The 22428-nt window shown below is 58.0% G+C and overlaps 10 protein-coding genes across 10 annotated transcripts; 5 read left to right on the top strand and 5 right to left on the bottom strand.

Moving 5' to 3' along the window:
* Positions 1 to 212: 212 nt before the first annotated feature.
* C7974DRAFT_382106 (galactose-binding domain-like protein) lies at positions 213 to 1607 on the top strand. The gene is made up of 2 exons (XM_046140647.1): positions 213 to 536; positions 611 to 1607. Exons 1-2 carry the CDS (start codon positions 476 to 478, stop codon positions 1573 to 1575), a joined length of 1026 nt encoding a protein of 341 aa, XP_046002483.1. The 5' UTR covers positions 213 to 475; the 3' UTR covers positions 1576 to 1607.
* Positions 1587 to 4485, bottom strand: C7974DRAFT_382105 (acyl transferase/acyl hydrolase/lysophospholipase). The gene is made up of 3 exons (XM_046140646.1): positions 3987 to 4485; positions 3372 to 3948; positions 1587 to 3324 (listed from the first exon to the last, which is right to left on the bottom strand). Exons 1-3 carry the CDS (start codon positions 4051 to 4053, stop codon positions 2073 to 2075), a joined length of 1896 nt encoding a protein of 631 aa, XP_046002482.1. The 5' UTR covers positions 4054 to 4485; the 3' UTR covers positions 1587 to 2072.
* A 594-nt stretch (positions 4486 to 5079) lies between these two features.
* C7974DRAFT_4157 (uncharacterized protein) lies at positions 5080 to 6589 on the top strand. The gene is made up of 4 exons (XM_046143920.1): positions 5080 to 5391; positions 5441 to 5522; positions 5568 to 6473; positions 6520 to 6589. Exons 1-4 carry the CDS (start codon positions 5236 to 5238, stop codon positions 6537 to 6539), a joined length of 1164 nt encoding a protein of 387 aa, XP_046002481.1. The 5' UTR covers positions 5080 to 5235; the 3' UTR covers positions 6540 to 6589.
* A 282-nt stretch (positions 6590 to 6871) lies between these two features.
* Positions 6872 to 7718, bottom strand: C7974DRAFT_407446 (uncharacterized protein; the record flags this gene model as incomplete). Its single annotated transcript, XM_046143242.1, has 2 exons — positions 6872 to 7111; positions 7200 to 7718. The coding sequence occupies 2 exons, from the start codon at positions 7716 to 7718 to the stop codon at positions 6872 to 6874; spliced, it is 759 nt and encodes a 252-aa protein (XP_046002480.1).
* Positions 7719 to 7826: 108 nt separating this feature from the next.
* C7974DRAFT_4133 (DHBP synthase RibB-like alpha/beta domain-containing protein) lies at positions 7827 to 9715 on the bottom strand. Its single transcript, XM_046143723.1, has one exon. The coding sequence runs from the start codon at positions 9519 to 9521 to the stop codon at positions 7935 to 7937; it is 1587 nt and encodes a 528-aa protein (XP_046002479.1). The 5' UTR covers positions 9522 to 9715; the 3' UTR covers positions 7827 to 7934.
* On the bottom strand, positions 9565 to 12032 carry C7974DRAFT_324691 (Rec8 like protein-domain-containing protein). Its single transcript, XM_046138956.1, has 2 exons — positions 11531 to 12032; positions 9565 to 11484 (listed from the first exon to the last, which is right to left on the bottom strand). Exons 1-2 carry the CDS (start codon positions 11801 to 11803, stop codon positions 9910 to 9912), a joined length of 1848 nt encoding a protein of 615 aa, XP_046002478.1. The 5' UTR covers positions 11804 to 12032; the 3' UTR covers positions 9565 to 9909.
* A 697-nt stretch (positions 12033 to 12729) lies between these two features.
* On the top strand, positions 12730 to 16141 carry C7974DRAFT_4092 (calcium-transporting P-type ATPase-like protein). The gene is made up of 3 exons (XM_046143384.1): positions 12730 to 12965; positions 13013 to 15446; positions 15496 to 16141. The coding sequence occupies exons 1-3, from the start codon at positions 12840 to 12842 to the stop codon at positions 16038 to 16040; spliced, it is 3105 nt and encodes a 1034-aa protein (XP_046002477.1). The 5' UTR covers positions 12730 to 12839; the 3' UTR covers positions 16041 to 16141.
* Positions 16142 to 16818: 677 nt separating this feature from the next.
* Positions 16819 to 18814, top strand: C7974DRAFT_429750 (uncharacterized protein; the record flags this gene model as incomplete). The annotated part of the gene is made up of 2 exons (XM_046144656.1): positions 16819 to 17494; positions 17544 to 18814. 2 exons carry the CDS (start codon positions 16819 to 16821, stop codon positions 18812 to 18814), a joined length of 1947 nt encoding a protein of 648 aa, XP_046002476.1.
* An 810-nt stretch (positions 18815 to 19624) lies between these two features.
* Positions 19625 to 21645, top strand: C7974DRAFT_419306 (uncharacterized protein; the record flags this gene model as incomplete). Its single annotated transcript, XM_046144206.1, has 2 exons — positions 19625 to 20967; positions 20999 to 21645. 2 exons carry the CDS (start codon positions 19625 to 19627, stop codon positions 21474 to 21476), a joined length of 1821 nt encoding a protein of 606 aa, XP_046002475.1. The 3' UTR covers positions 21477 to 21645.
* Positions 21646 to 21665: 20 nt separating this feature from the next.
* On the bottom strand, positions 21666 to 22364 carry C7974DRAFT_407440 (acyl-CoA N-acyltransferase; the record flags this gene model as incomplete). The annotated part of the gene is made up of 1 exon (XM_046143241.1): positions 21666 to 22364. One exon carries the CDS (start codon positions 22362 to 22364, stop codon positions 21666 to 21668), a length of 699 nt encoding a protein of 232 aa, XP_046002474.1.
* Between the last annotated feature and the right edge of the window lie 64 nt (positions 22365 to 22428).

Raw genomic sequence — 22428 nt, 5'->3', positions numbered from 1 at the left:
GGGCGCTGCACCGAACACGCCCGCCGCGCCCGCTTAGGCGATGCTTAGGAGATATGCACACCTGATGGAAACCGCGCTGGCCACACAGCGTTCGTGTATTCTGCCGGTTTGCTGGTGGTTACCTGATGGCAAGTATTTCGCTCAGGTGGTGGATTGGTGCAATTGGTGCAATTGGCGAGACGCAGGGGCGGTGGTGCTGGACCGCTGGTGGTGGGGTGCCAGGTTATCTCCGTTTTCGGGTGCGGGGCGGCGGCGGGCGCCGAAGGGGACCTGGGTTGGGAGATAAATAGAGGGGTGTGCCCCGGTGGGTGATATACGGGGATTTGTTCTACTGTTAGACTTATTCTACGAGGCTTTTGTTGGATCTTTGTTGGACCTTTGGATCTTTGGATCTTTGGATCTTTGGAACTCATTTGGAACTTTTCTGGACGCGTTTTGGATCGACATCTTTGATTGAGATCACTGTGCCTTCACCATGGCAGCCAAGTTCATCCCCGCGGGCGAGATTGACGAGGTGTTCAAGTCGAAGTACACTGGTATGCTCTGCCCCTTCCCTCCCTGCACCACAACCACCGCCACCACGCCGCCCAAAGCTCACCCACGCCCCCAGACCTCATCTCCACCCCCCTCGGCTCCCGCATAATCTCCTTCAGCGACGAATGGTTCGCCGCCGCCTCGAACCTCACCACCAAAACACCCCCCATCTCGCGCCCCGGCGTCTTCGTGCACTCCGGCGCCTGGTACGACGGCTGGGAGACGCGGCGCCACAACACCGCGCCCGCGGACTGGGTCGTAATCCGGCTGGGCACGGCGTCTGGGCGCGTCGCGGGCGTGGAGATTGATACCGCGTTTTTCAACGGGAATCACGCGCCGGCTATTAGCGTCGAGGGCGCGTTTGCGGACTCCGACGAGGAGGTTAAGGACGAGGGGTACGGCGGGTGGACGACGATCTTGGAGAAGCAGGACTGCGGCCCGTCACAGCGCCATGGGTGGCTGCTGCCCTCCCTGACGGACGCGGCGTACACACACGTCCGCCTACTCATGTACCCCGACGGCGGCATCGCGCGCTTCCGGCTCTACGGCGTCGCGGTCCCGGTCTTCCCCGCGTCCGCATCCGCGGTCTTCGAGCTCAGCGCGACGGTCATGGGCGGCGTCGCCACCGCCGTGTCGGACCAGCACTTCGGCTCCGCGGACAACCTGCTGCTGCCGGGGCGCGGGCACGACATGGGGGATGGCTGGGAAACGAAGCGCACGCGCGGCGAGCACGTCGACTGGACTATAGTGCGTCTTGGGGCCGCGGGCGAGATTGATCACATCGTCATCGATACAGCGCATTTCCGCGGCAATTTTCCGCAGAAGGTGCAGGTGTTTGCGGGCGCCTTTGAGAGTGACCCCGGGCACGAAGATGGCGCGTGGACGGAGGTGTTGGCGCCGCAGAAGAGCGGGCCGGATGTTGAGACGGAGTATAGGAGTGAGTTGGTGAATGTGGCGGGGAAGCGGTATACGCATGCGAAGCTGGTTATTATTCCGGATGGTGGCGTGAAGCGGTTTAGGGTGTTTGGCAGGAGGATGTAGGGGATGGAGATGTAGAGGATGTAGAGGATGTAGAGGATGTAGAGGATGTAGAGGATGTAGAGGATGTAGAGGATGTAGAGGATGTAGAGGATGTAGAGGATGTAGAGGATGTAGAGGATGTAGAGGATGTAGAGGATGTAGAGGATGTAGGATGTAGACAAAACAGACGTTTGATCTCCACTTACCACTTGACTACGGTGATGCAAATGACCTCGTAGAACATGTAGGAGATGTAGAGTATGTAGGAGGTATAGAAGATAGAGACAAACCAGACGTTGATCTCCACTCAACGCTCGACAACAGTAATGCAAATGACCTCGCGTTCGGTGACTCATGTTCGAACGTCAATTTACAGGCGCCTCATATTCGAAACGTCAATTCAAAGGGTATCTAAAGGTACAATCCCGCTCATCTCCCCCCAATGCGTCCGCCATGCAAATATACACCAAGAAAATTCATTACCGTCATTACTCCCCCGTGCACAGACACCGCCAGTACTACCGCATATACTCGGGCTTGCTCGCCTTGTTCACCGCCGGCGGCTCATCGTCATCCGGGTACGGCAGCGGCGCGCCGGGCGGCGGGCGCGCAAACCCCAGGCCGACGGGCGGACCCGGCGACGTCGTGTAGACGGGCGAGATGGGCGAGCGGAACGCGGGGTGGCCGGACAGCGGCGGGGGGATCTTGCCGTCGTTGAGGGGCGTTTTGGGCGGGCGCGGCGGCGGCTCGAAACTCAGGCGCGGCGAGGGGGCGTAGGAGAGGGGGCGGTCGGCGGAGAATTGCTCGTCCGAGGTGCGGCCGGGCGAGACGAGCTCGCCCGAGTGCCGCGGGGGCATGTCGTTGATGCCCACGGGTTGTGGGAACTCGTCCGAGGAGACGACGAGGTATTTGTCGTTGTCGGAGTGGTGGCGGTGGGGCTGGAGAGGAGCCGGGCGCATGTCGGGCGTCATCGTGGACATTGTCGACATGTACTCAGCAGTGAGCTCTTCGGCTGGGAGCTCGACTGCAAAGCCAATGGGGTCCGGGATGGTCGGCAGGGGCTTGGTCGGTGGTGGTGAGGCCGCTGGCAGGGACGAGCTGGAGTTGTGGCCCTTCTCTGCACGCTCCCAGCGCAGCTTTGCGCGGTGGATGCGGGCGATCTTTGCGGAGGCGTCAAGAGTCATGGTCTGCACATTCTTCTCGGCCAGGTACATGCGCGTGTTGGTGCTGATCTCGGACAAGGCATTCCACTCGTTCATGCCGAACTCGCCCACACCGACGTTGACGTTTAGGCGGTAGTAGTTTTCCTGGTTGACCTGGCGCTTCGCGAGGTGGTCCTTCATCTCTTTGTGTGTCTTCTCGCAGCCCTCAATCTTCGCGATGAGTCTGCGACGCGCCTCGGCAAAGTCGCCAATGCCGCCCGAGACGAAGCCCTCCCACCACAGATGCTCCTGGGCGTTCGTTCCGTCGGGTCGCTTTCCGGTGCCTATGCTGACGAAGACGCCAATGTCGCGGCCGGGCCATTCATTGCAGACGGCTTCGTCCAGCACCATGGGCGAGGGGTTGTATTTCCCAGAGCCTTCGTCGAGGAAGACGGATTGGCCGATCTGAATCGGCTTGAACGCGAGGGCGGTCGCAGCTGTTGCGCGTCCCGCCTGCCAGATGGTCGCGTTGGGTGCTACGGCGGGTTCTTTGCGCGAGTCGTAGGATCGCAGCAGGATCTGGCCAGTGCCGGCCTTCTTCGTGCCTTTGTAGACGCCCGTGACTGCTCTGATGTATGTCAGCACGCGCATGTCATTCGTGTCCATCTCACTCACGTTTTCGTGCGCTCCTCGCGGTTGTCGTACAGCAGGGCATTCGGGTTGCCCCACTTCATGGCGGCCACGCGCATGTTGACGGGCGCCATGCCGATCTGGCTGTATCTGCTGGCGTTGCTGGCGCTCCGGTTCACGCGCCCCTGCTGCAGTGCGCTGCCCGGCGTCATCGGGGTGCTGAGGTCGGCCGAGGACGCGAGTCCGTCGTGGTTGTCGTTGCCCTCGTCGTCGTAGATGGTGTGTTCGCGCACGCACTCCTTGATGGCCTCCTCCAGCTTCGACGCCTTGAACAGCGTCGAGCGGTACGGGATGCCGGCGAACGTCTTGTCCGTCTCGAAGACCTTGCGCGTCATGCGCACGTATACGTCCTTGCACGTCTCGACGTCCATCCGCAGCCGCCCCAGCATGATCGCAATCAGCCCGCCGGTGCCGGTGCCGGCAATCAGGTCGAAGTGCTCGCACGGCTTCGGGACTTCGTGTCGCTTCGGCGCCCGCCCCTCGCTCTCGACGAACGTCCGGTGCATCAGCTCCTGCAGAATGATGAGCATCGAGTACCCCCCGCACGCCTCCGCCATCTGGCCTGTCAGCGATTGCGTCGGATGTAGTGTTATAACGTACCGAGCGAGAGGATGCGCAGCGGCGGACCCTTGGTGGTGTCTTTGCGCCGGATGTGCGTGTTCGCCATGATGCTGGTGTTGAGCGCGCGCTGGTCGTGGCTGCCTTGCGGCCGGCAAGCTCAAGCTGTACGCAATGCGCGTCTGGAGATGCCGGTTGCCGGTCACGTTCAGAGGTTCGTATTCGGCAGGCTGGCAGACGGCTCGCCGGGCGTTTGTCACAGTCGTGTAAGCGGAGAGGTTGGAAGCTGAGCGTGCTGGTCTTGGACGAGAGCTGGGTCTTGGACAAGTGCTAAGATTCTCAGCCTCGGCGCGCCTGGGAGCGCTCAACGAATGTGGCAGGTGCCTGATGACCTGCGTCGGGTGTTCTCACGAGCGTGCCGAAGAGTCACAGAAGCCGTCTACAGTCCAGAGGCCGCGCGCACGTGGTTATGAAAGAGCTGAAACCTGCCAGTCTTTGGGCTTCACCAAGCCCTCCAACGTCACACCTGGACAGTGCCCTCCCCACCGCCATGGAGCCTGGAGAGCGCACAGCCACACGCTACCGCCACGCCCACCAACCACAGCCCGCCTGTGTTTTGCTGCATGCTCCATCCATGCAAGCGCCGCCATCGTGAAGCTGTCAAAACCAACTTTTCCTTCGTTCGCAGCGAGATCGCCGTGTGCCTGCAGCGGCTACCTGCTGACCCGCTTTGCCCTCAGGAACCTCTTCTACCGTGTCTTAGCGAGTGTTGTTGGTCCAATCACTCGCCCCGACCCTGGCCAGCTTCCAGAAGGCATCGCGTCGGCCGAGCGAATGAGATGCCGAGCAGACAGGACGGGCAACAGAGGCAAAAGTTCGCCGTCTATTCGGACGTCTATCGTAGACTGTGACCAAGAATACATTTGCCTCTATCGACGAATTGGCGGAGGCCCTGGCTTCACGTGGCTGGAGAGATGATGTCTCCGGTAGGCTAACCACGTATCAATATTACGGGTGCAACGTGGGTCCTGGTGGTGCTATACAGAGCATATCCGAGACTGACATGTACTGCGATCACGATGCGGCAGAACATCATTTTATCTTCCAACGCTGCGGCTCTTCTAACATCGATTCGCATCACGCTCGGATGCGGTCCCGGTTCCGTAGTCACCAACCGCGGATGCGGCTTGCCTCACTCGTCGCTAACGTCTTGGAAGGGCGTGCACGTGGGGTCCCAAGACGACATCTTGTCCAACATCCAAAACTTTGCACATGAACAACATCAATCGACATGGCAGACTCCAGTGATTACCAGGCTTCAGAGCTTGACCGCATACCGACAGTATGGCTCCTGACCGGCCTCGTTGTCTTCCCGTACTTGGTCTACCAGTTGCTCGGCTTCCTTAGCCCGCTGATCCACAACCTGACCGCCATGCGCATATCCGAGGTCTGTCCACGATTTTGGATTCAGTGAATGTGAACTAACCCGTCACAAGATTTACGTCTATCCGATCAAGTCTCTTCGTGCAGTACCCCTCAAAGAAGCAGTCGCTACCAAATATGGCTTCGACCACGATCGTATGCATCCGCTGTAGTCCGTGCGTCGTCTGCTAACAGCTGCAGGGACATTTATGCTGCTCAAGAAGAAAGACGACGGCTCATGGCAAAACATGACCATTGGCCACTTCTCGGACATGACGCAGTTTGTGCAGGAATTCGAAAACTATGGCACAAACGACGCCACCATCAAGGTCACCTACCGCGCGTATGGTGAAACGGATCAGTCCAAATCCATCCGCGTCCCACTTGTGCCTGACACCGAGAAGCTCGAGTCTTTCCACGTGAACATGCACGGCAGTCCCACTGATGCGTTCCACATGGGCGAGAAGTACAGCCAATGGTTTACTGAATGCTTCGGATATGACGTTGTCCTCGTCTACATTGGCGCGGAGAACAAGCGTCCCGTCATATTCGAAGACATGCAACCCATCACTCCCGACCCCTTGACGTCTTTCTTCAAGAAGAACATTCCCTTCCTCGGCCGCAAGATCGAGAGGCTGATGGGCATCCGCCAGACCGAGCAATGGCGCATCAAATTCCAGGACTGTGCCCCCTTCCTCATCACATCCAAGACCTCTCTCGACGACGTCTCCGCGCGTCTCGACGGCGAGAAGATGGACATGGTCAAGTTCCGCCCTAACATCGTCATCGAGGGCGCCCACGAGCCCTGGCAGGAGGACTACTGGGGCAAGATCACCATCAACCAGAAAACGGAGATGATCATGGCGCACAACTGCGTGCGCTGCCAGAGCATCAACCTCGACTACAACACGGGCAAGCCCGGCGTCGGGCCCAGTGGAGAGGTGCTCAAGCGGCTGCAGAAGGACCGGCGGATTGATATCGGGGCAAAGTGGAGTCCGGTGTTCGGGCGGTACACGTTCTGGGGCCTGGACGCGCCGAAGAGCCAGCTCATCAAGGTCGGAGACAAAGTCAACGTGACCAAGGTCAACGAGGGACTGACGATCTGGAGTACGTCTACCCACTGTCATATCAATGCTGTACTGACTATCCGCAGGCTGGCCCGGTCTGGCTTAACAACGGCCCACAAACCCACACTGTCGTTACGCAATCCATAGACTCAAAAGCAAGCCGTTCTATAAAGCCACTAGCCACCACTAGCCACCACTGCACTCCACTACACTTCACTGTCTTCGTACTGCATACCCTTCCTCACTGTCCCTGACACCCGCTCCCCGCCCCCCTTCCCCAGAACCCCAGCGCCACACACCCGCCCTCACACACCCCCACCGCCACGTCCCCGCTACACACCACCCGCCCCTCGTCCCCGCACGGCTGACAATTTCTCTCCTCCCCAACCCCCTCGACATCATCCCGCTCCACAGCCCCGGATATTTCCCACACGCTCCTTACCCTCGCCGCTGCGCGCTGCAGGCGGCATGGCCGCGGTCCTGCGCGCGCGTGGAGCGTGGGGGTGGTGGTGGTGGTGGAGGAGGAGGTGGGGTTGTTGCTGGTGGTGGGGGTGCGGTGTTGGATAGCAGTCGCTGCGGTATCGGACGCTTCGCTGGCAGTCCCTGCGGTATGGGTCTCTTCGCTAGCAGGCCCTGCGGTGTTTGTGTCTGCGGGATCACTGTCTTCGCTATCGCTCTCTGCGGTGTTACTCTCAGCGGTGTTACTCTCCCCGCTACGCTCACCACGAGTGCGCTCAGCACCCACACTGGCACTGCCCGCACCTACCAGCACAGGGACGGGTACAAATCTATCGTCGCCCGCCGGACCGCGGGACAGGATCGCAACCGCGTCGTTCGCGTGCTGCGCGTGCGACCCCGTCTCCGTCTCCGTCTCCGTCTCCGTCGATGGTATCGGTCCCGCAGACGCAGACGCAGACGCGGCGGTGAAGCCCAACCTATCAAGCGTGAACACCGGCAGCGCTGTGCCCGTATCTACGTCTCCTCCCGCATCTGCGTTGCCCTTCGCTGGCGGCGCGGCGGAGAGCGTGATATACACCATTTCTGTTTCTGTTTCCGTTTTTGTTTTCGTCTCCGTCTCTGTCTGCGTCTTCGTCGATATAGCCAGCGGGCAGGGGAAGCGTGTGATGGACACCGTTTCCGTTGCGTTTGTGGGAGCAAAGAGGAACGGGGACGGGGACGGGAATGGGGATAGGGATGGGGGTGTGCTGATCGGCGACGTGGTGGTGTGCGTGGTGTTGTGGGCGAGTGCGGTGGAGGGGAAGGCTGGGGTGTTGAGGACGTACATTGTGGTGCGCGGGTGTGGGTTAGATATGCGATATCTCACTGTGCGAGAAGTAGATGTATCACTGTGCACGAAGGAAGGGGGCGTGGTGATTTAAGGCGCGTTGCACGGTGACGAATACTTCTAAACGGGCGTGAACGCGAGCGTAGCAGTATCGTTATTCACATTGACGGTATCATTGAATTCCCTGCGTCTCCTACAGCGTCACCAAAGCGCCCCTCACGTCCTAATCTCCGCCGCCTTCCTCAGCCGATTCATCACCGCGGCCGCAATATCGTCACCCGTGGTGTCGTCAATGCCCTCGACGAAAATCAGCTCCACGCCCTTCTTGTCCAGCTCGCGCAGCGCGGAGAACAGGCCGCGAGCCACGCCCTCGGTTTCCGCGCCGAGAGCGATGTCCCACACGTCCGTGGCGCGAGAGGCGAGCACGTGGTGGTGTGCGTGCGGGATCTGGTGCTGGATCACGGAGCGCAGGAGGTTGGAGAGTCGGGAAGGGGTGGCTGTGGGTAGTGAAGGGGTGGTGTGCGGGCGCGATGGGCCGTTGGCGTGGCCGTTGGTGGCAGCATCACCTGCAGTGTTATCTACCAGGCCAAGCGCAGGCTCCCAGCTCGTGGTGCGGATGATTCCGATGCTGGACTTGCGGGCCAGTTCCTCGGGCGCGGGCTTCGCGGCCCCGGCTTCGAACAGGAGCACCTCTGCCTTCGGGCTGTAGTGCCTGTACTTCATGCCCGGCGCGCGGGGCCTGCTCGCGGTGGCTTCCTGCTTGTCCTTGTACCCAATCGCGACGTGCTCCCACCCCGGGCACTGCCTCAGCTGCTCCACTGTGACGCCGCCCGGGCGGAGGATGCTCGGCGGGCTCGACAGGCCGTCCACGACGGTGCTCTCGACGCCGACCTCGCAGGGCCCGCCATCGACGATTGTGTGTATGCGCCCCTGCAGGTCGTCGAAGACGTGCTCAGCGGCTGTGGGAGAGGGCCTTGTGGACGCGTTCGCGGAGGGTCCAGCAAGGGGGCGTCCGCAGAGACGGAGCAGCGAGAGGGCGAGGATGGAGCGCGGCATGCGCGCGCCGAACGTCGACAGGCCGGCTGTGACTTCTGGTGCTAGTGTTGTGTTCGCGGGTACGGGCATGATCAGTGTCAGAGGCCCTGGCCAGAAGCGCTCGATCAGCGGCCTGTAGATTGCAGGAATGGGGTCGCTGTCTGTCTGCGATGCGGCTTTTCCGGATAGTAGCTCTCGCAGCTGGGGCAGCGAATGGACGTGTACGATGAGCGGGTTGTCTGCTGGCCGCCCTTTTGCGGCAAAGATTGCCTTCACTGCTGTGCTTCTTGTCGCGTCTGCTCCCAGTCCATAGACAGTCTCTGTGGGGAACGCGACCGGTATGTCTGTATTCACTAACTCGTCGGCTGCCCTCTTGAGGCTTTGGTAGGCTGTTCCCTCCGCATATTCTATGTCCCACTCTTCGATTAGGTCCGTCTTCGTCTCGGTGAACGAGATCCTGCCCAGTTTTTGCGGATCTACGGCAAGAATATTGGTGTCCATGTTTGCAACCGACCGTGGATATAACTTGGCTGCAGTTCTAATCCCCACTGAATGTGCAATGCGTGCTTTGACGCCTGTGGTCGGAACTCTCAGCGCGGTAGTAGATATATACTGGTACCCTGATGCGGCGACTTGCACCAGAGGGCGTTTCTGAAGGTATGGCAAGACTTGTTCTGCGAATTTGACATTTGGTATGCGGGGACGGCGCGTTAGCATCAAGGATGACTGGTGATGGAGCCCAATTTTTTTCGTTCTTTTCGGAATCATTCCGACCCAGCCTTGGCGCCCGACGTCATGTTCAAGGTGAGAGTACTGAACACGCGTTGGCGGGAGGCATGTGCTGCTTTTGCGAGGCACTTATACGTTCTGCTGAAAATTAGACTTGAGACGTCAGTCTACTGTCGTGAATATAGGTCCCACAACAGTGGGCGAGTGAAAGATGAACTGCGTTTCATTGTTATAGAATGATCGTTTATCGCTATCCTACTAGTTCTCGTACACTGAGCCTCACAAACGCCGTAATACACCAGCCGATAAACCGTGCAACCAGAAAGTAGAGCCATACACATCAAGGGTATCCGGCCAACGCCGTTTTGAATCCCATAACCCAAAAGAAGTCGCTAACCCAGCAAGGCCAAATCGAGATACAGAGCTTTTATGCAGAGACAGACACCTCTGCTGGACCAGCAAGGATACTTTCAGCAGGCGCGTCAACTGCTGTTGTCGGGACAGCCTGGCTCTGGGACGCCAGCTCGCCGCTGGCGGCAGTCTCAGCCCACTGTCCCCACAGGCCACGCTTCGCACGAATACGGAGCGGGCCTCCTAGCTCGGTGCCAGGCTGGTCAACCTTGATTGCGTCCTTGGTAGCCAGAACCAAGACCTCAAAGAACATCTTGGTAGCATCGGCTCTTGATGTCTGGGCTTCTGGGAGCAGCTCCTGGAAGACGATCGTGTTCTTCTGTCGTATCGACTCACTCTCCTCTGCTTCAGGTCCGAATTGCTCTCGCAGGAGGTGTACAGCATGCTTGGTACCTAGCGAAATAGGGCCACTCTCAGCTGGGTGGTAGAGTGGGGCTGTTGTGTCGTCGAAGTTGTCGGGAATCGGCGAGAAAGCTTCTTCTTCTATCTCGGGTCGGTCGCCAATGTCACTAGGGAGTTGCATGACGGGATCGTCGCCACCGATGGTCGTGTCACCGGGGTGAATTTCACCGCCTCCCAATGAAAGCTCGTCCAGTCCGACATCCAGCTCTGGCAATGCAGCTGCCTCATCCTCGGTTTGCTCAAGACCTGCAGCGGCATTGTCTCGCTTGCGCTTACTAGGACGCGACACGACTTCCAGCGAGAGAATACCTCTCAGCTCTGGAGCCCAGCCTTGACTTCGGCCGTCGCCCAGGATACTAGAAACAAACCCACCGGACTTCTGCATGTTAAGAAGAGCCATCAGAAGCGGATCGCGGGGCAGGAATGATGCCTGCTTCAGAATCTTGTCGCGGTTTGCTTGCTGGTCCCTGAGTTGGGCGGTCGAGATCATGGTTTCAGCATCTTGGGTGATGACCTTTCTGCGCTTGGCTCTAGCCTGGTGGATCGACTCCTCCTCTTCTCCAGGTTCAAGCATGGTAGGGTCCAGCTCAGCGATCTCCTGTGCAAGGCGGGTTTCTTCTTCTTCGCCCAGTTCGGACAATGGAGAGTCCTCGCGAGTGAGCTGCGGGACATCGTCACCAGCCACCGAAGATGGCATCGGAGGCAGCAGCTCTGTTCCAACATCCATGCCGCCCATTTCAGTGTCTCCGAGATTCAGTTCTGTGTCAACCTGGGGTCCCAATTCAGTCAGTCCGTCTTCGCCGACGTCCAGATCAAAGTCATCGTCGTTGCGCAGCTTCAGCTCGGTGCCAAACTCTTCTTCCATGGGCCGTTCAGCAGGGGCATCACGTCCAATTTCAGGCTCCAGATCTTCGCCAAGATCAATCTCAAGATCGTCCATGTCGTGCAGTTCCATCTCTTCATGGCGCGCTTGCTCGACGCTGTTAGACAGGAACTGGCTGGCGTCCCAATCTGGTAGTGTGACGTTTCCCAAGGTAAGGTCTCCATCGAGCGTTTGCGACAAGAGGAACGAAGGGTCCGGCATCGGCGCCAACAAGTCGAGATCCGTGATCATGTCAGGCAATGTCAGACTGGTGGGATTGGCAGCGTGTGTCTGAGTAGGCAGATCAATGTTTCCAGGGCGGAAAGCCTGCAGCGCGTAAGTCATAGCCAGAATTGCGAAATACCGAACATACCATCTTGATCTTCCACAGCGCGTCGTTGCAGTCATCGTGCAAGTAGTGCGCTTTCCTGTGGTAGATGCGCACCACACCAAGCAACAGCTGGCCGTTCAATCGCAGCGCGAGAGGCCCGCCGGCAGCCCCCTCAGGCCGAATAATGACCTGAATGTCTTCATCGATCTTGTCCTGCAACACTTGGGCTTTTGTAAGCTTTTTGTGCTGATTAGCGGCGAGCCAGACGCGAGCAAGCTGGCCCGACTTGAAGAGAAGATCTTCCGGAAGAAACATGGCGGTGGCGGGTAGAGACTACGGTTGCGCGGGGTGAAGAAGTGGACGCGTCGAGGCGGAGTTGTTTACGTTGGCGCGTCGTCAGCAGGTGGGTGCGCACACGATATGCGCGCGCCGACGGCTTCAATTTGGAGTGCCAAGGGTGCGCGCAAGGGTAGCAATGGTCGTGCAGGTCACAAATTGTTGCGCAGGTGGTGGTGTAGATGCGCGTAGGGGTGGGTGGTCCGGGTGTCGTGAGGCTGGTTGGCCGGAGGCTGGAAAGCACGACCGACACTTGCTTATGTCACGTTGATCCGCAGCACTCGACGGCCACCGCATCGCACGCAAAGCCAGACAGCAACAGCTTCCTGGTTCCCATTGCAGCGAGGTTCAAATGCCGATTCAAACTTGAAGACATACGATTCTTGCTGATAATGTACATTACGTCCGTTCTGAGTGCTACACACTGCAGCGACGGCCCTGTGCATACAGCCTAGGCCCATGCAGTTTGCCTTGCGCTGCCTTTACTCTCTCTCCAGGCAACGGGGCGCATGACATCACGAGTGCATGTCGAAAGCGCGCCATCACTTGACGCGGGAATGTCCATTTTCAGTGCCTGCCAAGGCTGAATGCTGTGTACCTCCCTGCTCCCGATGCGGTGGTGCAGGACTGCATACCACCGGGAATACTTCTCAAACAGCCTGCAAGCGGCTGTCCCAGTTCGCTGTCTTGCGGAGACTCGCGTCAAACGACTTGGCAGCGTGAAACTCGTGGATTCGGGTGCTGGCTTTCAGATCGCCGCTGGCTCGACCCCTGCTGCAGGGTCGGTGCTTTGACGTTTTGAGCACTGGGATCTACGTCCAAGTGGCCCTTTGGACGAGAAACAACCCCATTTCCAGTGCTTTTACTGCTCCTTTCTTGATACCTCTGCATATTCGTTGTATTTGTCTTCCCGCCAGCACCGATGCGATAAATGAACAGGAATCACCAGTAATTCTTCGTCGCGCCACATAGGCCACCTCAACGGCCGCGCAGCACTTCTCCGGGACATGCCAACATGTCTAGGGTTTCGACGCCTTCGCTGCCAATGCACCATGCCTCGAATGGGGGCACCAAGTCATCGCGACCTGGCTCTCCGTATCTGCAGCCGCCAGAAGCACAGAAGCGGAGTGGGACAGCCACGGTACTTGCGTTTGCTCCATCTATCATCGTATGCGCTAACACCCCCAGCCCAAGCAGTCAATAACCGCGTCTTATTCGATTCTATCTCACGAGGAAACTGCACAAAGACTGCAAACTTCGGAAACCCGTGGTCTGTCCTCCTCCGATGCCTCTGCGCGCATACACATCCACGGTCGCAATGAGCTCCCGCACGACGAGCCCGAGCCGCTGTGGCTTAGATTTGTAAAGCAGTTTAAGGAAACCCTTATCCTGCTGCTACTGGGGTCAGCCGCTGTGTCTCTGATGTTGGGCAATTTGGAGGATGCGATCAGTATTACTGCAGCGGTGACAATCGTGGTCACCGTAGGGTTCGTACAAGAATACCGATCTGAGAAATCTTTGGAAGCACTGAACTCGCTCGTACCGCACTCAGCGCATATCATTCGGGCAGGTCAAGAACAACAACGGGCGAATGGTACTGCTACGGACGGCATCGAGCTGGACGATTTGAAGGATACCACCGCAGCGCTGGCGGACGCTGAGAGGAAATCAACCACTATATCAGCAACATTGCTAGTCCCAGGCGACCTGGTTCTCTTCCATACCGGCGACCGCATTCCCGCCGATATTCGAATCACGCACGCTGCAGACCTCTCAATCGACGAGTCGAATTTGACGGGAGAGAACGAGCCAGTCAGCAAAACCCCAGATACAATTACGCCTCCATCTGGCGTACAGCGCGCGCCCTCGCCATTCTATGCCTCTGAGGGAGCTGGGACTGTTGGTGCTGATATTCGATTGAATGATCAGAAGAACATTGCATTCATGGGCACATTGGTACGATCTGGATACGGGCAAGGCATCGTTGTAGGCACTGGCGGTAACACAGAGTTTGGTGCTATTTCAGCGTCACTTCAGGAGATTGAAAGCCCGCGAACGCCGCTACAGCTGTCTATGGATCAACTCGGGAAAGATCTCAGTTACATGTCGTTCGTCGTAATTGCCTTCATCGGTCTCGTGGGGCTTTGGAGAGGCTGGAAATTTCTTGAGGTGTTCCAGATTGGCGTCTCACTTGCTGTTGCAGCCATCCCCGAAGGACTTCCGATCATCGTTACCGTCACACTTGCTCTAGGTGTATTGCGAATGTCTAAACGAGATGCGATCGTTCGACGCCTGCCTAGTGTTGAGACTTTGGCGTCTGTCAACGTGGTGTGCACCGACAAGACCGGCACTCTCACGACAAACCACATGACAGTCACAAAGCTATGGCACTTCGATGAGACAGCTCCTGTTGATGTAAAGAAGAAGCACGATACTGAAAACCTCGACTCCCCAACACGGAATATTCTACGGATAGGCAACATCGTCAATAATGCGCGACTTTTAAGCGACGAAGCTGCATCTGCATCGACAGCTGCGGTTCTTTCATCGACGATGGGCGACGACAACTCTTTGGCGAAAAGTCGCTGGGTTGGTCAGCCTACAGATGTCGCACTTCTGGACCTTCTTGATGCCTTTTCCGAGGATGATGTACGAGAAAGACTGGGCGCACGCAAGTTTGAGACTCCATTTAGCTCTGAGAGGAAGTGGATGGGTGTCGTTATCAGCGGCAGTTCAGGTTCGGACGTGTCCTACATCAAGGGTGCAATTGAGAGAGTGCTTGACCGATGCGACACTTACGTCAACGCCCAAGGAAAGGAGGTCAATCTCGATCAATCGCGACGGCAAGAAGTTCTGAAAGCCGCAGATTCAATGGCCCAAGAAGGCTTGCGAGTCCTCGGCTTTGCGAGCGGACTTGCACGTCACAAGGCAAGCAGCGGTGCTTCGACGCCAGTCGTTTCTTCGGCTTCTGCGCTGGGCGATGACGAGCACTACCGCGGCCTAGTCTTCGCCGGCCTTGTAGGCATGAGTGATCCTCCACGCAAGGGTGTAGAAAAGGCCATCCGACGTCTGATGGCCGGCAAAGTCAAGGTCATCATGATCACGGGTGATGCTGAAACCACAGCAGTAGCTATTGGCAAGAACCTGGGCATGCCAATTAACCCCAACTCTGCACTCGGACGCTCTGTCATTCGTGGCGACGAGCTCGATCAAATGAGTGAAGAAGAGCTCTCGCAGGCGATCGCCACAACCTCGATCTTCGCACGCACCAGTCCCGAACACAAAATGAAGATCATTCGCGCACTTCAAGCGCGAGGGGATGTTGTCGCTATGACTGGCGACGGTGTCAATGATGCGCCTGCGTTGAAGAAGGCCGACATTGGCATCTCCATGGGCAGACTCGGTACAGATGTTGCCAAAGAGGCTGCCGACATGATCCTTACAGACGACAACTTTGCTACCATCCTCAACGCTATGGAGGAGGGCAAGGGCATCTTCTACAACATCCAGAACTTCCTGACGTTTCAGTTGAGCACAAGTGCGGCGGCGTTGAGCTTGGTTTTACTGAGTACCTTCCTCGGTTTCCAGAACCCGCTCAACGCCATGCAAATCCTGTGGATCAGTACGTCCTCCGTTCCCTCTCGCACCATGTATATACTGACAGACTGCAGACATCTTGATGGACGGTCCACCTGCGCAGTCTCTGGGCGTTGAGCCTGTCGACCCTGCCGTGATGGCTCTGCCTCCCCGCCCTCGTCAAGCCCGCGTGCTCACTCGATCACTCATCCAGCGCGTACTGCAGTCCGCAACTATCATCATGCTCGGCACTTTGACGACTTACTACCGCGAGATGACGATCGACAACGAGGTCACTGCGCGCGACACCACCATGACCTTCACTTGTTTCGTCCTATTCGACATGTTCAACGCTCTCACGTGCCGCTCGTCCACCAAGTCAGTGCTCACGGGCGAGATTGGTGTCTTCGACAACAAGATGTTCAACTACGCGGTTTCTGGGTCACTGATTGGACAGCTGCTCGTAATCTACTTTCCGCCGCTGCAGCACGTCTTCCAGACAGAGGCGCTCGGGTTCGCGGATTTATTGCACCTGATTGCAGTGGCAAGCTGTGTGTTCTGGGTAGATGAGGGCAGGAAGGCGTACGTGCGATACCAAGCGAGAAGAGGGTACGGCGGGGGCTACAGCACTGTTGTATGATGTACGATGGATTTGTATAAAGCGTTGCATTGAGTGGGTATAGACTATCGCCCAGGCTCAATCAAAACCATGGAGCTTCCTCTTTGATGCGCGTAGTTCAGGGGTTGCTCCACCGCACGTGACCCCATCGCTCCTGCAGGTGCAGCGTCCCGAGGTCGTGCCTGCTCTAGAAGTGGTCGAGGCTCCGAAAGCGTAAGTAGACATGTTGGGCCAACCAGCAAATGCCATGTTGCCCCTCATGGCGCACGTTGAGCAGCAGGTTTTCCCGACACGCGCCCCAGCGCAATCTCCACCGCCCAAGCACCGTTGCCCGGGTGTTCAATGGGTGCTGCGTTGTCATTGCACGGGGTGCGAGTCACCGCGCATCCCCGTTTCCGAAGCTACGGCCGGGGCACTTTCGACAGGGCAGCGGCATTCGACTAGCGGCTGCATGCAGGGAAGCCAGTCCAAGGAACCCTCCGCTGCTTGCGTGAAATTGCCGCCCCATACAACGGATTGTTAAAGTGATACGGGGTCATTTGGCCGCTTGTAAACACCCTCAGTCGCAACTTGTCCGGCGCGCTCACGTCACTTTCCTCCCACTTGCCCAAAGCCGCGCAGAGCGAAAGCAAGCGTACCAACATACTACGAGGGCCAGCGCAGCAAGCCAAGCTCAGCTCCACAGCCGCAACGATCGCCCGTGGGCCACCGTTGGAGATTCACACGCCCTGCTGATCGCTTTTGGACCGCCTCGGTGCGAACAGTCTCTCTGCACCCACACCCACCACCAGCACACATCATGTCGACCGCAACCGCAAACAAGCCGCCGGCCACAGGCACGCCGGCGCGCAGCACGCCCTCGCGCGTCGCCTCGTCCACGCCTGCTGCCGCGAGCCGCACGCCTGCCCGCGCCTCTACGCCCACATCGACTGGAGCAACAGGCGGTGTGGCGAGGACACGGTCCGTCAGGTCAGCCGCCAACGGCACACCGGTCTCGGCACGCGCCTCGGTGAAGAAGCCTGCTCCGCCGTCGACGCTACGGAGGAACTCATCGCAGGTCGATGGTCCGACCGAGGAGGACAGTGCCGCCGCAGAGGCCAAGGCGGCATATCTGCAGGATCTCGAGGAGCGCCTGCAGAAGGCCGAGGCCGACGCGGACGAGCGCCAAAAGCAGATCGAGGTGCTCAACGCCCGTCTGGACGACGCGCACACCGAGCAGTCGAAGCTTGAGGAACGTGCCCACGAGGAAGAAGAGAAGGTCGAGAGCCTCGAGAACGAGAAGAAGGAGCTCACACGGCAGCACCGCGAGCTCGAGGGCATCTACGAGGCCGAGCGCGCCCAAGCCATGAAGGAGAAGGAGAGCACACAGGCGCGCGAGGAAGAGCTGCAGGAGACGATCCAGAGGCTGAAGGAAACCATGGCCACCAAGAACGTCCCGGGCGTTGAGGACGGTGAAGCCCCATTGTCGCGTGCGTGTAAGTTGGTCCCTACTGCATGGACATTTGACCCTGACACTTTTGACAGCGAGCTTCCGCAACAACCCCTCGCGCAGCAACTCGTCCCAGAACCTCGAGAACTTTGCGCCTCCTAGCTCCGTCCAGCGCAGCAACTCGCGCAGCAACTCGAAGCTCATCCACCAGAAAGACAAGATCATCGAGGACCTCCGCCTCGAGCTCGCCGAATACCAGGTCAAGATGCTCGAGGTCGAGAACGCTGGCGGCGGCCGAACTCGTGAGCTCGAGAAGCAACTGCTCGAGACCCGCATGACGAACGCCCGCCTGATGGAGGATAACGAGAGCTTCCAGCTGCTGCTGGGTGAGAAGACGCTGAACGGTGACCTGAGCCGTGGCGACTTCCTGCGCGAGTCGTCACATGCCGAGGACCGTCCTACTTCACGCAACGGCCCATCCACCAGCCTCGCAGACGAGCTGGAGGACGCCGAGGATGCGCCTGACGTTGAAATCGTCCGCAAGCTCGAAGTCGAACTGAACAGCATGAAAGACCAGAACAAGGCCCTCACCCTTTACATCAACAAGATCATCGGCCGCCTCCTCACCTACCAAGGCTTCGAGTCTGTCTTGGGCAACGACATGGATGAGAAACCCAACACCAACAAGGACCTGCCCCCTCCACCCGCGGACAAGGACAGCGAGCAGCCCACTGGCTTCCTCCAGCGCGCCAAATCTGTTGTCGGTGCTGGGCCCCGCAAGCAACGTCCCGCATCCATCGTGGGCCTGCCAGGGACAGGCGTCCATGAGGATCCCGCCACCGCGCCCAGCATTCCCATTGCCCAGCGTGCTCCCAGCGGCAGCAACCCTCACCGCCGCTCAGCTTCAATCAACCCCGATGCAGCAAACATCGTAAACACAATGTACCGCATGCCTCCACCGTCAGTAACATCTGGCCAGACATCGCCCGGCCTCGTCAGCCCGAGAAACAGCTTCTTCGGCATCCCCATCGCCGGTCAGAACAGCAACCCGGCCTCGCGCGTCGCATCTGGTCAGCAGAACAACATCCCAGAGGACCGTGAGGTTGATACTGCGAGCATCATGTCCGGTACGACCAGCACCTCAGCTGGCGCGAGCGGCCACGTCGACACGCCATCTCCACCCCGCGGTCGCCTGGAGCGTAGCGACACCTCCGGGCCCATGACGGGCAAGGGCATGCGCCCGCTCCGCCTGGTGCAGAACGAAGAAGAGGCCAGCAAGGCGCGCAAGGCCGCAAACCGTCAGAGCTGGTTCGGCGGCTTGTTCGGGGCGAACAACCCGGCGCAGCAGCAGCAGCAAGCAGAATAGTAGCTTGGCTACCCAGTAGCTCGACTGCTCAGCTCCCCTGACGCAGATGACTGACGAAATTTGGATATAATGTGCAATGTGGATACACGAGGTTTGTGCAAGAAACATGTGAAACGGGTCAATCTGTTCGGATCTGAGAGGCATTTTGTATACCCCCAAGACTAGATGAGAGATGATTGCTATTGGATACGAAGAGGTAGAGGCGTAATGTTATCATTCTTCTTGACATTCTTTACTTGAACTGCATATAATTGTGGTGTCTGTATAGCATTTTCGACGGGCTAGTGGTGGTTTTGTTCACAACATGGTCGTGATGAAATCATGAGAGAATAGTAAACCGTTCAAAGGTTGGGATTCTCTGGATTTCTTTATGTCTTTATTTCGTGATTTGCAGCAAGTGTAAAGATTGGAAATATCGCGGTCTTACCTTAAGTCGTGTTGGTGAGTTGGAGGTGGCTTCCCTCCGAATCTTGCTTCTTCCACGTTGTTTACGACACTGCGCACTTCAAGAACACATAACATGCGAGATTTTTTCTTTCAGTATCTCCAATATGCATGATGCCACGGTACAGCCCTAGACACCGCTTTTCTTGCGATACACCAACGCGCGAAACATTGGTGGCTTGAACTTGTGCAGCCTCAAACTCCAGCCGCACGCCACTAGCCATTAGTCCTCGCAGTTCGCAGTTCGCACATCGCAACACACAGATGGCACAGTACAGTACAAGTTGTATATAAGTCCAGGGCATCCGGGTCCACTCGCAAATATGTAGATCACAGCCATCCGTTGCGTTGATCGGTCCATACACCATGTCACAGCTTCATTTTCCACCGTCCTACAAAACATCCTACTCACACGTCGAGCCCATAGATAATGTGGATCAAGCAAAAGTCAAGACCAGAAATCGAGGTTTGGGCCTTTTCCTGAGGCGCAACATCACTGTCAGCCTCGCGCTGCTGCTTGGGTTCGCCTGCATCGCCCTGGTCATCCGGTTCACACAATGGTTCAGCACCAAGCTGCCCGTGTGTCCGTCTTGGTCCCTTGATTGTGCCGTATCCGGCCGTGTCGAACGTCTATATGGCAACTTCGGTGCAGTACAAGGTATTGTCACTGCAGTATACTCTATTGGCCTTGCAGCTCTTGCCTTCTCGGCACATTCGTTCTCGGAATCAGCGTTGTGGCCTCTCATCCATCAACAGTACTTCAGTATCGGGCAGATGGAGACTTATCTTGAGGCAAGCCGCGGATCGATACCGTCTACGCCTCTGGCTATGTTCAAGGCCCGCACCTTCGATTCGGTTCTTGTGCTGTTACTGACCACGATCATCACACTCACGCCGCTCGTAGCTGCGCCCGTGGTGGGTCAGGTATACAACAGAGGGAATATGACAGTCAAGTACCAGGGCGAACTAAAGACTGGCGGTGGTATCGGCGTGTACTATACGCAATCAAACCCACCTGGCCCTGTGCGAGAGCGATCGAGCACGCTGTATACCTCGTGGCAGGGTAAATTCGCCCCAGAGCCACTTCCTGATTATCGAAACTGGTTTATAGAGCGCAACCTGATGGTGAAGAGAGGAAACTTCACTGTCGAAACCGTTCGTATTCAGCAAGATATCGAATGTCGCGGGTGGGAGGCGACACCGAACGATGTGTGGACAACGATAGGAAGAGATGACTTTATAAGCTTCAACACCAGTATGCCTATCCGTATGGATGCTGCTGGTGAGCTTGTTGAAGATAAGTGGCAACACTCTGAGGAGGTTGAGGTCCGAGACGTGGCAAAGCTTGCAGTGTGGGTCCACAACTATACCTTCGATAATGCAAACAAGACGACAGCAACTCTCATCTTCGCAGCGTTGAACGGAGACATTGAAGGGGGTTTGACAACCAAGGCCATGCCGAAAGGTGCAAGAACCAAGAATGTCACCAGCATCGCGTGCGATGTCTCTGTGGAGATGATGGAAGACACTCTTCTAGTGGGCGACGCACCCGGTCCAGCTATATCCATCAATCCGATGACCAACATCTTCGTCATCGGACAAGGGCGGCCCGGGAACCCAAAATACATGGGCAAAATGAACGAAGTGGCCCTGTGGTTCGCCGTTGCTCCCGTCGCCAACGGCGCCTACGTCTACGGCACCCAGCCCATGTACTCGCACGCGCAAGACTGGATACCGGAGCGCTACACATCGACTGACTCGGGCAAAAAACGACGCCTGGACTATCGCCTACATCGACAACTTCATCCGCGTCTCGACCGGCGCGTCCATGCTCGGCGAAGTCGATAAGTGGGGCTTCAACGACCCCAAGCACCCCAGCACTGTCCGGTTCCCATCCTACTTTGCCATCGTCAAGATGGACCCCGGGAAAGTGTATTTGCTGGGCATCTTGCCGCTTGTTATATTGTCGTGCGGTGCGGTCCTGATGGTCTGGAATGTCAAGATGCATAGGAGTATGGCGCTTCCTATCATGCGCAAGGCGACTCTGGGCGAGATCATTAAGAGCAGCCAAACCGCGCATATTCGCGGGCCGGCGGCGTATGATCAGCAGAATGCTGCGAAGCCCTCGAGTCTCGAGGAGCTACATGTCCAGTTCAGGGAGGATGAGACGGGTTGCTGGGGTCTTTACGGCGCGGAGGGACGCTCATTACTTGCCTGATATGTTGCTTTTCGTGTTCGCAATATGTCCAGAATATGTTGACAGGGTCTCAACATAGCTCAGACATATGCTGAATACCAACATCTTGATATAACGATATTCGCAGACCCTATGACGACGAACCAAGCCCGTTTGCGTAGAACCTCAACTCGCTGCATTACATTAAAACAATCATACTACACTACCCGATCACTCGCCCCTCCCCTCGCTCCCCGGCCCAATCCCCAGCTCACCCAGATCCACCTCAGGCGCCGCCCCCTTCACCCAAACCGAGACCCTCGCCGCATCCCCCTCCTTCCCCACAATCCCCGCCACATCCATGACCCCCCTATCCTCAAACCCCAAGCTGCGGAACAGCTTCTGGCTCTGCACATTCTCCGGGTGCGTAAACCCCGCAAACCGCGCGCACCCCTTCGTCTCCCGGAAATGCTGCATCAGCGCGCCGCACGCCTCGCCCGCGTACCCCTTCCCGTAGTACTTCGCCAGCAGCCCGAAGCCGAGGTCCGGCAGCGCGGGGCACGGGCGCGCTGGGTAGCGCTGCTGCTGCATGGACACGATGCCGATGAACTCGCGGTCTTGCTCATCGACGAACGCGACGTCCGGGTTGCGCAGGGAGATGATGTAGCGTCCGCGGCCTGTGGTGGCGAGGCGCTGCATGGCGGGCAGCAGGGCGGCGCGGGCGTCGGAGATGGTCTGCGGTTTGGCCACGCTGGCGCCGGTTTGGGCGGCGACGGCGAGCATTTCGGGGGAGCTGTAGAGGTGCACGGCGAAGGCCATGTGGGCGTCGTTGGTGGGGTCGAGGTAGGAGAGGTGCAGGCGCGGGGCTGTGATGTGGAAGGTTGGGTCGAGCATTGCGGTGGGTTGCGGAGTTCCAGACGGGGAGTCCATGGTGGGTTGTGTTGTGTTGTGTGAAGGCTTGTGTGAAGGCTTGGGCAAGGCTTGGGCGAGGCGT

Source organism: Boeremia exigua (genome assembly GCF_020726555.1).
Source record: "Boeremia exigua strain MPI-SDFR-AT-0100 chromosome Unknown C7974scaffold_1, whole genome shotgun sequence".
NCBI lineage: Eukaryota > Fungi > Ascomycota > Dothideomycetes > Pleosporales > Didymellaceae > Boeremia > Boeremia exigua.
This window is presented reverse-complemented; position numbering and strand designations above follow the sequence as displayed.

Coding starts and splice junctions, on each gene's coding strand:
- C7974DRAFT_4133 (XM_046143723.1), bottom strand. CDS start 9,521: ATGATTCCGAAAAGAACGAAAAAAATTGGGCTCCATCACCAGTCATCC.
- C7974DRAFT_382105 (XM_046140646.1), bottom strand. CDS start 4,053: ATGGCGAACACGCACATCCGGCGCAAAGACACCACCAAGGGTCCGCCG. Junction 3,949..3,986: donor GCTGCGCATCCTCTCGCTCG/GTACGTTATAAC, acceptor AATCGCTGACAG/GCCAGATGGCGGAGGCGTGC. Junction 3,325..3,371: donor CGCGAGGAGCGCACGAAAAC/GTGAGTGAGATG, acceptor GACATACATCAG/AGCAGTCACGGGCGTCTACA.
- C7974DRAFT_324691 (XM_046138956.1), bottom strand. CDS start 11,803: ATGTTTCTTCCGGAAGATCTTCTCTTCAAGTCGGGCCAGCTTGCTCGC. Junction 11,485..11,530: donor CGCTGTGGAAGATCAAGATG/GTATGTTCGGTA, acceptor TACGCGCTGCAG/GCTTTCCGCCCTGGAAACAT.
- C7974DRAFT_4157 (XM_046143920.1), top strand. CDS start 5,236: ATGGCAGACTCCAGTGATTACCAGGCTTCAGAGCTTGACCGCATACCG. Junction 5,392..5,440: donor CCGCCATGCGCATATCCGAG/GTCTGTCCACGA, acceptor ACCCGTCACAAG/ATTTACGTCTATCCGATCAA. Junction 5,523..5,567: donor ATATGGCTTCGACCACGATC/GTATGCATCCGC, acceptor TAACAGCTGCAG/GGACATTTATGCTGCTCAAG.
- C7974DRAFT_4092 (XM_046143384.1), top strand. CDS start 12,840: ATGTCTAGGGTTTCGACGCCTTCGCTGCCAATGCACCATGCCTCGAAT. Junction 12,966..13,012: donor AGCGGAGTGGGACAGCCACG/GTACTTGCGTTT, acceptor TAACACCCCCAG/CCCAAGCAGTCAATAACCGC. Junction 15,447..15,495: donor CATGCAAATCCTGTGGATCA/GTACGTCCTCCG, acceptor GACAGACTGCAG/ACATCTTGATGGACGGTCCA.
- C7974DRAFT_382106 (XM_046140647.1), top strand. CDS start 476: ATGGCAGCCAAGTTCATCCCCGCGGGCGAGATTGACGAGGTGTTCAAG. Junction 537..610: donor GTTCAAGTCGAAGTACACTG/GTATGCTCTGCC, acceptor CCACGCCCCCAG/ACCTCATCTCCACCCCCCTC.